General features: G+C 34.2%; 2 protein-coding genes across 3 annotated transcripts in view; both read left to right on the top strand.

Annotated features, from left to right (window-relative positions):
• Positions 1 to 1,863: 1,863 nt before the first annotated feature.
• LOC106468573 (synaptotagmin-3-like) lies at positions 1,864 to 8,926 on the top strand. 2 transcript variants are annotated; one of them, XM_022396909.1, is made up of 3 exons: positions 1,864 to 2,902; positions 7,903 to 8,023; positions 8,448 to 8,926. In XM_022396909.1, exons 1-3 carry the CDS (start codon positions 2,075 to 2,077, stop codon positions 8,753 to 8,755), a joined length of 1,257 nt encoding a protein of 418 aa, XP_022252617.1. In that variant the 5' UTR covers positions 1,864 to 2,074; the 3' UTR covers positions 8,756 to 8,926. The 2 variants fall into 2 exon arrangements, with proteins under 2 accessions (XP_022252617.1, XP_022252615.1); XM_022396907.1 differs by having other exon boundaries at positions 1,871 to 2,902; positions 7,900 to 8,023.
• A 5,220-nt stretch (positions 8,927 to 14,146) lies between these two features.
• LOC111088055 (transient-receptor-potential-like protein) overlaps positions 14,147 to 14,440 on the top strand; it is a 27,755-nt gene continuing 27,461 nt past the window's right edge. Inside the window, exon 1 of the mRNA XM_022396912.1 lies at positions 14,147 to 14,208. The gene's annotated coding sequence lies outside the window, so the exon portion shown is untranslated. The remainder of the gene's footprint in view (positions 14,209 to 14,440) is intronic.

Here is a 14,440-nt window from a genome sequence, read left to right as displayed (position 1 = left end):
CATTGAGTCTATATATTGTAGAGTGGTGATTCGTTATGGCCATGTTGTGTTTTACAATCCACATTGAGTCTATATATTGTAGAGTGGTGATTCGTTATGGCCATGTTGTGTTCTACAATCCACATTGGGTCTATAGATAGTAGAGTGGTGATTCGTTATGGCCATGTTGTGTTTTACAATCCACATTGAGTCTATAGATAGTAGAGTGGTGATTCGTTATGACCATGTTGTGTTCTACAATCCACATTGAGTCTATATATTGTAGAGTGGTGATTCGTTATGGCCATGTTGTGTTCTACAATCCACATTGAGTCTATATATTGTAGAGTGGTGATTCGTTATGACCATGTTGTGTTTTACAAACCACATTGAGTCTATATATTGTAGAGTGGTGATTCTTTATGACCATGTTGTGTTCTACAATCCATATTGAGTCTGTAGATAGTAGAGTGGTGATTCGTTATGGTCATGTTGTGTTTTACAATCCACATTGAGTCTATATATTGTAGAGTGTGATTCGTTATGACCATGTTGTGTTCTACAATCCATATTGAGTCTATAGATAGTAGAGTGGTGATTCGTTATGACCATGTTGTGTTCTACAATCCACATTGAGTCTATATATTGTAGAGTTGTGACTCGTTATGACCATGTTGTGTTTTACAATCCACATTGGGTCTATAGATAGTAGAGTGGTGATTCGTTATGACCATGTTGTGTTCTACAATCCACATTGAGTCTATATATTATAGAGTGGTGATTCGTTATGACCATGTTGTGTTTTACAAACCACGTTGAGTCTATAGATAGTAGAGTGGTGATTCGTTATGACCATGTTGTGTTTTACAATCCACACTGAGTCTATAGATAGTAGAGTGGTGATTCGTTATGACCACTTAGTCTATAATTGTTGCCTGATATTTCTTTATGTGAAGTTGTTGACCTTGTCCTAGTTGTCTGGAGAAAGGTATGTCCACAGTCTTCCCACTACCACTTCCGACCAAAACATACGAAAAGGAACTGCTACTTGTCTCTGTATTTGTACTCCTGTCCAACATTAGCAGTTAAATCGTCTGCAGACAAAATCAAGTACTTGTCTTTCAGGAGGGAAGGGGAGGCTAACTAAAACAAAATGTGGCCAAAATGTCATCAATTTTTGTAATTGCTAAAGTTTTGATTATTATCGTTTCTAACAATTCATGTGTTGTGTTTTTTTTACATTTTAAGTTTTTAGTTTCTAAAATTTCGTGTGTTCTGACTTTCATTATTTGTAGTTTGTTACACTTTGAGAATTGTAGTTTCAACGTTGCAAATATCATAGTTTATAAAGTTTTTAGTTTTGTCGTTGAACTTTTGTTGTTTTAATTCTATCATTTCGAAAGTCTATAAAACTTTGAGTTTTAACATTCTAGCTTATTAAGTTTTATAGGTTCTGATATTTTGAGTTATACGTGATTCCCCATATAAACTTTTTAATGATCTGAATTTGTAGTTTGACCGTTTTGTTATGTCTTCACCAGTGTGAAAACTAAGTTATTTTGTTATGGTTTATGTTAAAGGTGAGTATTACCTCGTGATATGAGCAAAGGTTTTACGTTATTTAGTTACGAACACATCACTCACTGAAGGCTGATAACATGTTTCTTACGTCATCCGTGTCTCGTTACATTCTCCAGTATGTTGCCTGACCGGAAGTTCAAGGAGTATCATATCTACTGTTGTTACACAGGTCTGACGGAATTTCGTGACCTATACCTCTAATTTTTCACGCAACCTCCAGGTGAAGTGGTTCAACAGTTGCGACATAATATGTTTACACAGCTGTATATCATATCAGTCTCGAGCAATGACGTCAAAACGCAAGAAGAACTGTAGACACCTGTTATTTTATCCGATGTGATTCACAGGCCCAGAACAGAAACTGTTGCGTGCAGATCAAGGACTAGTGAAAGCTGACATGTATGGTTATATTTTGGTCGAGCAAATGTTCTGGCATTTTGTTATTGGTGTACACAACAGTTTTACCGTCAACTGGATTGTAGTGATTGAGGATCACATTAAGAATCTATAAGAAATGACTGACAACGAAGTGTTGCCGAAGTCAACACTGCAAACATTGTCCTTATCAGTATTATTACCAATTATCGTTGCTAGCGGCTTGCTTGCGAGCGCATTCTTGTTTTTCTTTTGTCGGTGTATCGCTCTGCGACGAAGGAAAGCCCGACAGCTGGCAGAGGTGACCCCTTCGGTATCCAAAACAAGGTCTATAAGTGTGATACGCGCGGATCAACCTATCCAGTTTGTTGTCCCCACGATTCCTGTGTACAGCGAAGCAGCGGAAGACTCTTTTTCGGAAAGCGAGTCTTCCGCTAATCGTTACTCCTTGTCCGATGGGGAAGATCACATGAGACGAAAGTCGATCATTGATCGCCTTCACATTGATCCGACGGAACTGGAACAAGCATTATATAAAGCAGACCCTGGGCGAGGAGGCTCAGACACTGGAAGTGGAAGAGTCTCTTTCTCCCTACACTACAACATCCTTTGTCAGCAGCTCTGTGTGAGACTCAACGGTGCCATGGATTTGACTTCCAACAACTCCAAACATGTAACGAGTCCTTTTGCTAAAGTTGCGCTGGCTTCTGAAAAATCACTCAAGTTTGTGACTAAAGTTCATAAGAAGACAGCTAACCCAGTGTTCAATGAATCCTTTGTTTTTAACGTGACACCAGCACATTTAGTTGATGAAGCTGTAAAGATTACCATTTGGGACTACGACAGATTTTCTCGAAAGTTTCTGATTGGTCAAATTATATATCCCTTGATAAATTCCGGTATCGATTCTCAAATTTCAGAAGACGTCAAAACGAATGACATCTTATGTAACTTGCAACCTAAGCCTGTAAGTAGCTTAGCAATATATAGATTTAGAGTAAAAATTCAAAAATTGATGGTATAGTTGAGTTGTAATGTTATTCTTAAAGTAATCCTCACGAAAAAAATATTGATCTTCTCAAGAATGCAAGTTTACGTTTTTGTATTTTAAGAAAAACATATATTCGTTAAATTAAAACGGTTTTAGAACTTCACCACGTCACTACATTTCATGTTGCTACGCCCATGTCTGACAACCACTCATCTTTACAATAACTTTAGAGAGTGGTTTAATTACAAAAAGCTCAGTCGCAATGTTGTTTCGTCCAAATTACACACCCTCCTCTCTGCTTCGTTCCTTATACAATCTTGTATATGAGAACGACAGTTTCCTAGAGCACGATCCACGATTTTGGCAGCACAGAAATACATAGGTATTGCATCTGGTAACTTAACCCGTATGATTTCGTAAGGATTAGCATTATCCAGCTGCTTGAGGTATGCGATTATCGAACTGATATGCTATGGAAGGAACTTGTGTACACGTAATTTTTGTCACTTTTCTTCATGGAGACACTTCTTCACTATGTTGCACACTGTTGTCTGGGTCACGTGGATGTCTTTTATTTGATCTCTGTGTTCGTGGATTCGCACCTGTTATAAGATGCGGCACTTTGCTTATTACGTCTGTTATACGACTTGTTTCCTGTCTCTCTCTGGATGGCCCTGATCTCTAAGTTGATCCATATTATATTATTTTCCAATCACATTAAGTACAAGGATATTCATATCTTGGAATCCCCGAATCCTCTATCCGAACACATCCTTATGATCTGCGTGTATAAATATTTTGCGTCAAAAAAGGGTTGTTACATATCACTTTCCCAAAACGGTCAGTCTTTTTGCGGCATCACATTACCTGTGAACACCAAATAATGCCATATTGTAGTTATGATACATGCCTTATCATAGTAACCTTATATCGGCAATGGTGGTCAAATCATGTCTGTTTAAAATCGTTTTAATATAACGTACTCAGCTCTCTGTATTCACGAGATGTAAATTTCAGTGCAAATGTTCCTTAATTTAATAAATAACCAGTGTTAGACTGTACAAAACGTGTCTTTTGTTTTTTTAATTTTACAGTCTCGAGATGTAAAAAGTTGTTGTTTGTAGTTAAGCACAAAGCTACACAATGGGCTATCTGTGCTCTGCCCACCACGGGTATCGAAACCCGATTTCTAACGTTGTAAGTCCACAGACATACCGCTGTGCCACTGGGGGGCAGATGTAAAAAGAAAGTTACGTTGCTTTGTTAAAATGGTATTTTATATTAAAGACAGCCTTTTTATTGTAAGTTAAATAGAAATAAAAATCAGTTTTAATGGAAGGCTTAAGCTCGAAACACATTTTTAGTCGTTTTTAAGTTTCTTGGGTGTAATGTAACTATGTATTTAATTCATTTCCGTATTGCAAGATTGTAATATTATTTCATAATTCATTTTGTGGAAATAAGCATAATGTGTAGAATCATATTCTTATGTAAATCGGTAATATAATTATTTCAAAATAATGAAATATCTTAAATATCAGAAATTATAATTGAAACAGTAACTCCAAGTCAATTTTTGCTCTAATAAAGTAAGGAAAAACACCCCATGGTAGTTGTCCTAAAGCACACATAGAATACAATATCCCATGATAGTCATCCTAAAGCATTTGTAGAGGACAATATCCCATGGCTCTATCCAAAAGCACTAGTACAAGATAATATCTCATGATAGTTGTACTAATTCACTAATAGAGGACAATATCCCATGGTTCTATCCAAAACATCACTCGTACAAGATTATATCTCATGATAGTTATACTAATTCAATAGTAGAAGACAATATCCCATGGTTCTATCCAAAACCACTTGTACAAGATTATATCTAATGATAGTTGTACTAATTCTCCAGTAGAAGACAATATCTGATGGTTCTATCCAAAACCACTCGTACAAGATTATATCTCATGATGTTACTCTAGTTTACTGTGCAGTTCCAATTTACTTTAGGTCCTCTACGAGTGGTTTTGGACAGAACCATGGGATATTGTCCTCTACTAGTGAATTAGTACAACTAACATGAGATATAATCTTGTACGAGTGGTGTTTTGGACAGAACCATGGGATATTGTCCTCTACTAGTGAATTAGTACAACTAACATGAGATATAATCTTGTACGAGTGATGTTTTGGATAGAACCATGGGATATTGTCCTCTACTAGTGAATTAGTACAACTGCTCTAGGTTACTCTACAGTACTAATTTATGTTAGGTTAATGTACAATTGTAAGTTATGTTACATTAATGTACACTTACAACTAGCTCTAGGTTACTCCACAGTACTAATTTATATTAGGTTAATGTACAATTGTAAGTTATGTTATGTTAATGTACACTTCCAAGTTGCTCTAGGTTACTCACATTTACAAATTTCTTTATGTTACTGCACATTTCTAAAGGTTGGAAGTGTACATTAACGTAACATAGCCACAAGTGTACATTAACCTAACATAAATTAGTACTGTAGAGTAATCTAGAGCAGGTTAGAAGTGTACATTAACGTAACAAAACTTACAATTGTACATTAACCTAACATAAATTAGTACTGTAGAGTAACCTAGAGCAAACTGGAAGTGTACATTGATGTAAGATAACTTACAATTGTACATTAACCTAACATAAATTAGTACTGTAGAGTAACCTAGAGCAGGTTGGAAGTGTACATTAACGTAACATAGCCACAAGTGTACATTAACCTAACATAAATTAGTACTGTAACTAATTCAGTTTTTAGTATGCATATATCCAAATGCTGTTTTCAAACTGTCATGACATTGATATGTTTATGATGCAATCTGTCAATAATATCGAGTTTATATCCTCTGTCTCTGGCTACATGTTTTAACATACTTAACTCTGCTTTCACATCACAATCATAAGTGAATATTTTAAAGGCTCTAACCACAAATGTTGGAAAGGCGGATAGTTTTTGTTTTATTTTTAAATAGATTGTTTTACACAAGTGTCGTTTGAAATAATTTAGTTTGTTATCGTTACGTTTACTGGACTTTGGTGAAAACCAAATAATTAAAAAGAACCTTTTCTTAACATAAACATTCTATTGATTAATAGTATTTGACAAGCATTGTTAGACTCCTTCAAAATTATGCAATTGATTTGGTATATGTACGAAACGTAAGCAACGTAAAGTTTAGCAGCTGTCGAAATCCCACAGGTGTTAACTAAGAAACTCACAGATTTTTCCCACGGATGAATAGGTCGATATAGGATTAAAATATATGTATTTTTTCCAATATTGCCAAATCCATCGATCAGTCAGTACCTCTAGGGTAACGTATATATATATATATTACAATATTTATCCAATCTTGCAACAACAACAACATGCAACAGGTGTAGAAGTTCTAACTAGCTTCTGTGGTGAAAAATAAATGACATAAAATAAGATCAAAGAATTAAAAAAACTTATCTACTTATTCTGCAGAATCATATTAAACTATTTCGGCTTTGAGACAGCTCTACAGTTTTTGTTTTGTTTAATAGAAAACCATTTCTCATAACTTCTAAAACTGAATTAACCATAAAAGTAAATGAAATGTTTTAAAAGGACAATACACAAAATATTTATTTCAACATCATTTTACTCTTTGTTTTTATCCTTTGCTACAATAAATAAGTAAGAACATGAAGCATTTTACTTGTACGGTTACTTCTTTTAGGTGTAGAAAAGTACACGTAAAACGACCACATGTTTTTAGAATAAAAAATAACAGGAGCAGCTACACTGAGCAAATATTTTTTGTAATAATATATACATATATGCTACTGAGGTTAAGAGTAACTGAGTTATGTATATGTTCTGATTTTAAGAGCAATTGAATTATATATTGAGTTAAAAAATAATACAGCAAACAAATTCAGCTATATAGTGATAATAATCTGAACAAAAAAATTTCAAAACGGTTGTAAAGGAAACAAAAAACGTGTCATGTCGCGGTTAAACAAACCACCAATCACAACATACATTACTCATTTTAGAGTCAGTTAAATATAACTGAATACGAGTGTAAGTACCGATATCTTTAGACAACATTCAAATACAGATAATAAACATCAAGAGAAAGATGTCATAAGGGCGATGAAGCCCATCTACCCACGTTAAGGCACGAAGCCTTTTCTACTCTAAACCCAAGTATTCCTTTTCTCCTGGTATAAGGGAAATTGTTTGGTCCACGAGATAGCGGGAAAGTACACTTAAAACAATAATTTTACATGCGTGAAGAACTGAAACTAATGATTGTGAAAAACATCTAATCTAATATTTTTCATTACTAACGTATCGCTTTGATGGCTATTAACACCAGATTATAATTTAATTTGATTTAATGACTTCAAAGGAAGAAAATTTTTTCGATTTTCCCCGATACACTTTTATTAATGTAAATAAAATAACTACCCATATATCCAGAATGTATCTCTATTGGCTCAGTATTTCGCTATTACAGCTTCGTCGGGAGTTATCGGTAGCCTGCAAATCCATAATCCAGTTGAAACTAAACTGAACATTATCATTTAATCCACGTTAAGGGTACGTTTATCTAAACAATTTCAATATATTTGATATTATATTTAATGTGATCTGATGTTTCAATGTTCGAACAATTGATGACAGTGTTTTAATTTAGTTTTCACTGGATTAGCGAACATGTAGGATATCGACAGCTCCTGACGAATATGTAATAATGAAATACAATAAAGATACATTCTAGAGATATAGGTCGTTATTTTGTTTACATTAATAGAAATGTCTTCGGTGTAATAAACTACAGTTTGCTCTAAACAAAGTTAAGAAAAATAATTTCTCCAATACAAACCAAGTCTGAACATGTACAAATAATTTTCAAATCATATACAGGCTTTAAATAATGAAAATAAATATTATGTTTCTTTGCAGCAGAGAGGTCACCAGAACGTAGAGCTTCTGCTAACTCTATGCTACAACCCTAGCACTGCAGTGCTTACTTTAGGGGTTTTGAAAGCACGTATCATCCCAACAGAGGACAAAGAACGAGGAACAGGTGAGAAGCTTTTGTCTCTCTGAACATCACGAAAATCTTTTGATAATTTAACTTATATTAAACTAATTTTCTCCTCCCCCAAAAAAAACCCAACAAAGATGCATTCACTCCTCTACCCTTTTAACTGTCTTTTTGCTACAAACCTCCGATACTGTCATTCCCTTTATGTAAAACCAGAAAAAATAGTATATAATTATAACCTGGAACACCAAAATACAACTTATGGGTATGAACCAGCTTCACCTCTTATTGAGTACCTCAAGGGAGTTCCTTCCCACCCCTCCCCAGTACAAAATGTGTGGCAATCTTTTAAACATGCTCGCTTAAAATCACTGCCTCATCCATCTAGAACCTATTAAACTTGTTCTATGAAGCTATGCTCAATTAGTAACAAATAACAACTTTTCTCTGTTTTTACTTACAGCTGTCTTCGTGAAAGTTTCTTTATATGTAAGAAACAAACTCGTTCGAACTAAAAAGACGTGTTCCAAGAAAAAGACCTCGGATGTTGAGTTTTCGGACAGTTTCAATATTCAGCTTCCTCAGTCGGCATTGAGTAACGTGGATCTTGTGGTATCACTATGTGATAACGCTGCTTTTGGAGGAAAGCGCGTTATTGGCCGGACCCAGGTAGGCGCTCACTGCTTAACCGACCAAGGCATACAACACTGGCAGGATATGCTGTCTAGTCCAAAGAGTACGTCAGCACAGTGGCACACACTAAAAGGCTAACATTATGTACACTTCACCCTTCCTTAAGATCAGAGACACTCATAAGTCATCTTTCGGTGGAGTCAAACTTCCGGATGATTCAGATCTGAATGATGGCTGACAATAATATTTAAGATTTGTTTAGATGAATTAAAATTTAATATCATAAAAAAAACTTAAAAAGTCAAATTATTTAAAAAAGTCCACCTTTGTAAAACATGTCTAAATTATTTTGTTGTATAAAATTAAATTAGTAAAAGTGTTATTACATAATAAACGTTTTATTGACAATGTAATTTGTTATATAAAGTCAAATTAGTAAAAGTATAATTGTTAATTATTGTATGATGTGTCATTTTTAGGGCGATTTAAACCTATAGTCATGAATTGTATGCGTCAAATTGAGTAAGATATAGTCCTTTTAGGAAAGGAAATGTAATAATTTAGTACTAAAAATCTTTAATCACTTGATTGAGTAAGTTTTAATTATCGTATTGTCCTTGTAGGACTAATGAATGATAAGGAAATATAATGACATTTTAAGGATGAATTAATTATAAATGAATTAGTGTTAAGCGTCCTTTTTCAGGACTTGATTTAAATATAAATTATTTAATAAATTAATTATAAGTTACTTCATTAATTAGTGTTAAGCATCCTTTTTAGAACGAATTAATTATAAATTACTTAATTAATTAGTGTTAAGCATCCTTTTTAGAGCGAATTAATTATAAAAGATTTAATGAATTAGTGTTAAGCACCCTTTTAGAACGAATTAATTAAATAATGAATTAGTCATAAGCATCCTTTTTTATGATGATTTGATTAATTAGTGATTAATTATATTTTTCTTGAGACATGGATTGTATGAGTCATGGATGCCTAGAAACATGTTCTCTACTTTGTGGTAGGATGAATTAATTACTAATTAATGAATTAACATTCACTGTCCTTTTTAGAATTAACTAATTAATTAGTGTTAAGCGTCCTTATAAAGACGAATTAATTATAAGTGATTTAATGAATTAGAGTTAAGCATCCTTTTTAGGAACAATCTAATTAATTAATGATTAATTATCGACATGATGAGACATGTATTGTACGAGTCATGACCGCCTATCATGGTGGCCTAGAAACAGGTTCTCTACTTTGTGGTACTATTACGTAATTATCCATTATGGCGACCTAGTATCGCGTCCCTAGCAACTTTAGGAACTATGACGTCTTCATCTTTGATGACATCACTCCTCTCCCCAGCTTCCGTCTTCATGTGTCATGGTGGCATGTCAACTTCCGCCTATGAAGTGGGGGCCCTGACTGCCACTGTATAAAGTTTCTACTACTGGTAAGAGATTTGATCTTACATGTCACTGTATAAAGTTTCTACTACTGGTAAGAGATTTGATCTTACATGTCACTGTATAAAGTTTCTACTACTGGTAAGAGATTTGATCTTACATGTCACTGTATAAAGTTTCTACTACTGGTAAGAGATTTGATCTTACATGTCACTGTATAAAGTCTCTACTACTGGTAAGAGATTTGATCTTACATGTCACTGTATAAAGTTTCTATTACTGGCAAACTGCGATTATAGAGCTATTTAACGATAAATTATGAGTGGAATACTTTTTTAATGATATCTACTGATTTCTCTTACCCAAAGTAGTTAGCAGGAAAGAGAATTATTTTCTGCAGAAAAACAACAACAGAATACGATTACGCAGTTATCTTGAAAACGTTTAGTTTTTGCCATTTTACATAAAAAACACGTCCGCTACCATTTGTTCCTGTTCAGGATATTTCGGTTAGAAATCCATTCACCAAAATCGCTTCAAAACAAAACTTAAGAAATGCTAGACCCGTGCCCAATCTTACTTCTAAAACACACAGAAAACGTTAGCAATGTATTTACAATTGACCTCCAACAATATAATTATGAAACACACACACACACACACACATTATATATATATATATATTGTTATGTATCTGCTTGTTTGTTTGTTTCCGGTAGAAATTATTTCCGAGGATATTCAGCGATACAAGTCCTTTCTTGATTAAATCAGTTTATTCTTCCTCGATACAAACTTGTAGTACACAGTAATTACACAGTCAGTACCTTTCTCGTCACTTTAAACTTAACAACTTTTATAATACACGCTATAAATCACAGTGGTTCACTATCTCGACAATTTCGCTCTCGACGAGTGCAAAACACATACTAACTCGAAACAGTATCGTAAATTACCCGAAACTCACGGTAACTACTGTTCGCTTAACTCCGCTGGTTTTTCTCACCAGTTCCCTGATAATTCGAGAAATTCAGTCACGCATGCGCCAGCAGCGTCACGTGACTTCTGTCTGAGCTGTTTATGCATGACTTTCAAGCCAGTGCTTTAAATACTGCGTTATTCAAACCAGCTGTGTGAATGAGAAATCTAGATAAGTTTCTTGTGTGGCAACAATATGCTCATGGACTTTAAAAAGCATATAAATTCGGTCTGCACTTACATTCAGTTCCAATTAGAAAGGGGGGTTTATTAGGATTTTTTGGATATAACTGTTAAACCAGAAAAAGGGTTTTCTTTCAGTGTTGATGTACAGAAATCAGTTTTCGATTGCCATACCTCCACACAAGGACTCATGCAACCTCTAGTCAAGAATTATTTTCTTTGTGTTTGTTTTTAGGGATTTATTGTCGGAGATGAATTTTTGAATGATATATAATATGTTTTGCAATAAGTTGAACATATAACAATTTAGTGAATTATACGAGAATACTTATTTAGATATTATGAGGATATGCTTCCATATGTTAAGGGCATTTCCACAAAAATAGGCATTTATTTGTTTGTTTTAGAGCAAAGCCACATTAAACTATCTGCTATGTGCACTGCAGGGAACCTAACCCAATATTATGATTATCAGACTATAAACCTGCCGCTATACAACCGGAGGACAAAAATAAGTAACATATTTAAAAATCTCATGAATTGTAGTGTGCCGTTTTCTACCTGTTATAGTTTAAGAAATGTTATTAGTCTTAAGTATAAGTATACTCATACACGTGTGGAGACTGTTTCCTTGTGTGTTTGTTTATGTTACTGAAGTAATAGTCTTTAAAGTTAACGCTATAAACGTCGTAATTTTGTACTCGTATAAAAGAATGCACGTTAAATGTTCACTTTTGCACTTGAATAAATTTAAAAGTCCACCGTAGAATTATCCAATAGGAATATTGGATTTTCATGTCAGCTAGCACTCATAAACGCAAGGGTTTGGCTGACCAACATTTTTCTTTTACTTTACATAGATGTAGACTTCTCCTGATGACGCTGTGGTCACTTGTCCAGCTCCGGGGCTAAATAGTCTAGCTTACTTACGCCACGCCTAATGCCATTCAAGCAGCACGAAGATACCTTAAACATTGCTATTACAAAATAGATAACCTGAAAACTACATAAGTGATGTTTTCAAATCACAAAACAAAACAAAAACGAATTAAGTGTGTTAAGTTTAAAACAGAGACCTTTTTTTATGGATACACTTTCTTTGATTAACAGTTCAAGGTCGGAATTACCATTACAAAGAATGTTGAATCCTCAGTGAGTCATCGGATGTCCAGTTTCAGGTTTGTGATTCCGGATCGCAGGATTGGATGGACTTAAAATGATGTTATCTGACCTAGATGATTCTCCCATGTGCTCGTGGATGCGAACGGTAAAATGTTGTTTACTTTTCTCGATATAGGCGGCCTCATCCTCATTTTTAAAAGAGTTTAAAGACCTACACCCTCCCAATGAATGTTTTATGGGTAGTTTTGATATAAGTTCTTTATTCACAAATATTCCATTGGATGAGGCCATCGACATTTGTTTGAAAAAACTCTTTGAAGAGGAGTCTTAATTATCCACTCTGTAAAGAACAACCATTTTGTTTTAATGTAAAACTATATGACCAAATTGATTGAGTGGCTATGGAATCTCCACCAGGACAAACTCTAGATAAAATTTTTTGAGCCATCACGAATAATCCTCCTTGATCAACTGCCCACTGAAATTCAAACCAATATTTTACAAACGCTACGTTGACGACACTTTCGTCATTTTTCGATCAAAGGACGACGTTCAACAGTTTCTTGAGTACTTAAACGCAACACTCGTCTATAATAAAGTTTACCTTGAAATTGAAGAAAAGAATTCTTAGTTTTTGTAGATGTGCTAACTACTCGAGATGATCAAAGTTTCTGAACGCCGATATATTGAAAGAAAATATTCACGTGACAGCTCACCCAGTTTAATAGTTTCATTCCTGTAGGATACGAGACCAATCTAACAACATGTTTACTGACTCGAGCCTTTAAGATCTGTTCAACTTATTCCACTTTACACCCCCAGATTGTTTTTTCTCAATTACATATTATTGTATAATGGATACCCTTAGAAAATGATTAAAGCCTAACAGGATATTTCTGAATAAAGGATTTAAAACTCACATAAAAATGTTCACAGTTGATAAATGCCCAGTTTCATTCACTATCCCTTACCTAGGACAAAAATGTATTATACTTTCTAGGCAACATATATCTTTAATAAGAAAGGGTTGCTCAGAGATCAAACTGAACATCATCTTAAACCGTCCTTTAGATTAAAAATCTCTTTAAAACAAAGGATCGTCTATATCTCTCTCTGAGTTTTTGATTATTTATAAATACACGTGTGGTGACTGAAAGGTTGTCAGCATTTTACTGTTCGTATGCACCAGCATATGAGAATATCACTTAGATCAGGTAATATTCTTTTAAGTCCTTCCAATTTGGCGATCCGGAATCACATACATGAAACTGGACATCCGATAACTCAGTCAGGATTCACCATTCTTTATAATGGTAATTCCGACCTTGAATTGCTAATCAAAGTCCTGTTTCAAATATAACACAATCCTGCTACACACTTAATTTGTTTTCAATCAACGTTTATTATAAAATGAATTTCTAATAAACCACTTTATATATATAAACAATACAATAACAACAAACCCGAAAACAAAAAAGACACACAAAAACATATCTATAATAAGCATTTCTTTCATACGCAACACAATGATAACAAAAATTCGTAAAACCATTAAACAATCCCAACTGACAATCAACACAACATGAAAACATTGAAAGAACAATTAGTTCACTCCTCGTGCTGAAAAACAAAATGTGACATAAAACAATTCTATGTCCGAGAAAAATGAACTAAAAAAGCGTATTATCGAAATACTAGTCGATGATGATTTGTTGCCCGAGGAAGCATTAGGGTAATACTCTAGTGTCCCTACTAGCCAATCGGGGTTGAGTGGTAAAGATAGATTAGAGATTCAGCTAAAACTCAAACAAATCGCACTCGAAAAAACTCGTATTGAAGTCGAGAACGAACGAGGCCGAAATACTAGGGCTCATCAGATCAGCTTGGATACACCAGGTACAGTAGTGGTTGAGGCGCTATTCATATCATTAGTTTCATGAACAACAACTGTTATGGTTTGAATTAGATTTAAGTGAATTGCAATTATTATCAATTTTTATATAAGTCATTTACAAATTAGAATTAGGGTAAGGATTAATAACATAATGTTAGTTTAAATTAACTTTATTATTATTCAGAAGAACTGGCAAGCTATAGTCTTCTTCTCCCAGGAGCAAGTCATCTGTGG

The sequence above is a fragment of the Limulus polyphemus genome, unplaced genomic scaffold (assembly GCF_000517525.1).
Source record: "Limulus polyphemus unplaced genomic scaffold, Limulus_polyphemus-2.1.2 Scaffold3057, whole genome shotgun sequence".
In the NCBI taxonomy this organism is placed as follows: Eukaryota; Metazoa; Arthropoda; class Merostomata; order Xiphosura; family Limulidae; genus Limulus; species Limulus polyphemus.
This window is presented reverse-complemented; position numbering and strand designations above follow the sequence as displayed.

Coding starts and splice junctions, on each gene's coding strand:
- LOC106468573 (XM_022396907.1), top strand. CDS start 2,075: ATGACTGACAACGAAGTGTTGCCGAAGTCAACACTGCAAACATTGTCC. Junction 2,903..7,899: donor GTAACTTGCAACCTAAGCCT/GTAAGTAGCTTA, acceptor GTTTCTTTGCAG/CAGAGAGGTCACCAGAACGT. Junction 8,024..8,447: donor GGACAAAGAACGAGGAACAG/GTGAGAAGCTTT, acceptor TTTTACTTACAG/CTGTCTTCGTGAAAGTTTCT.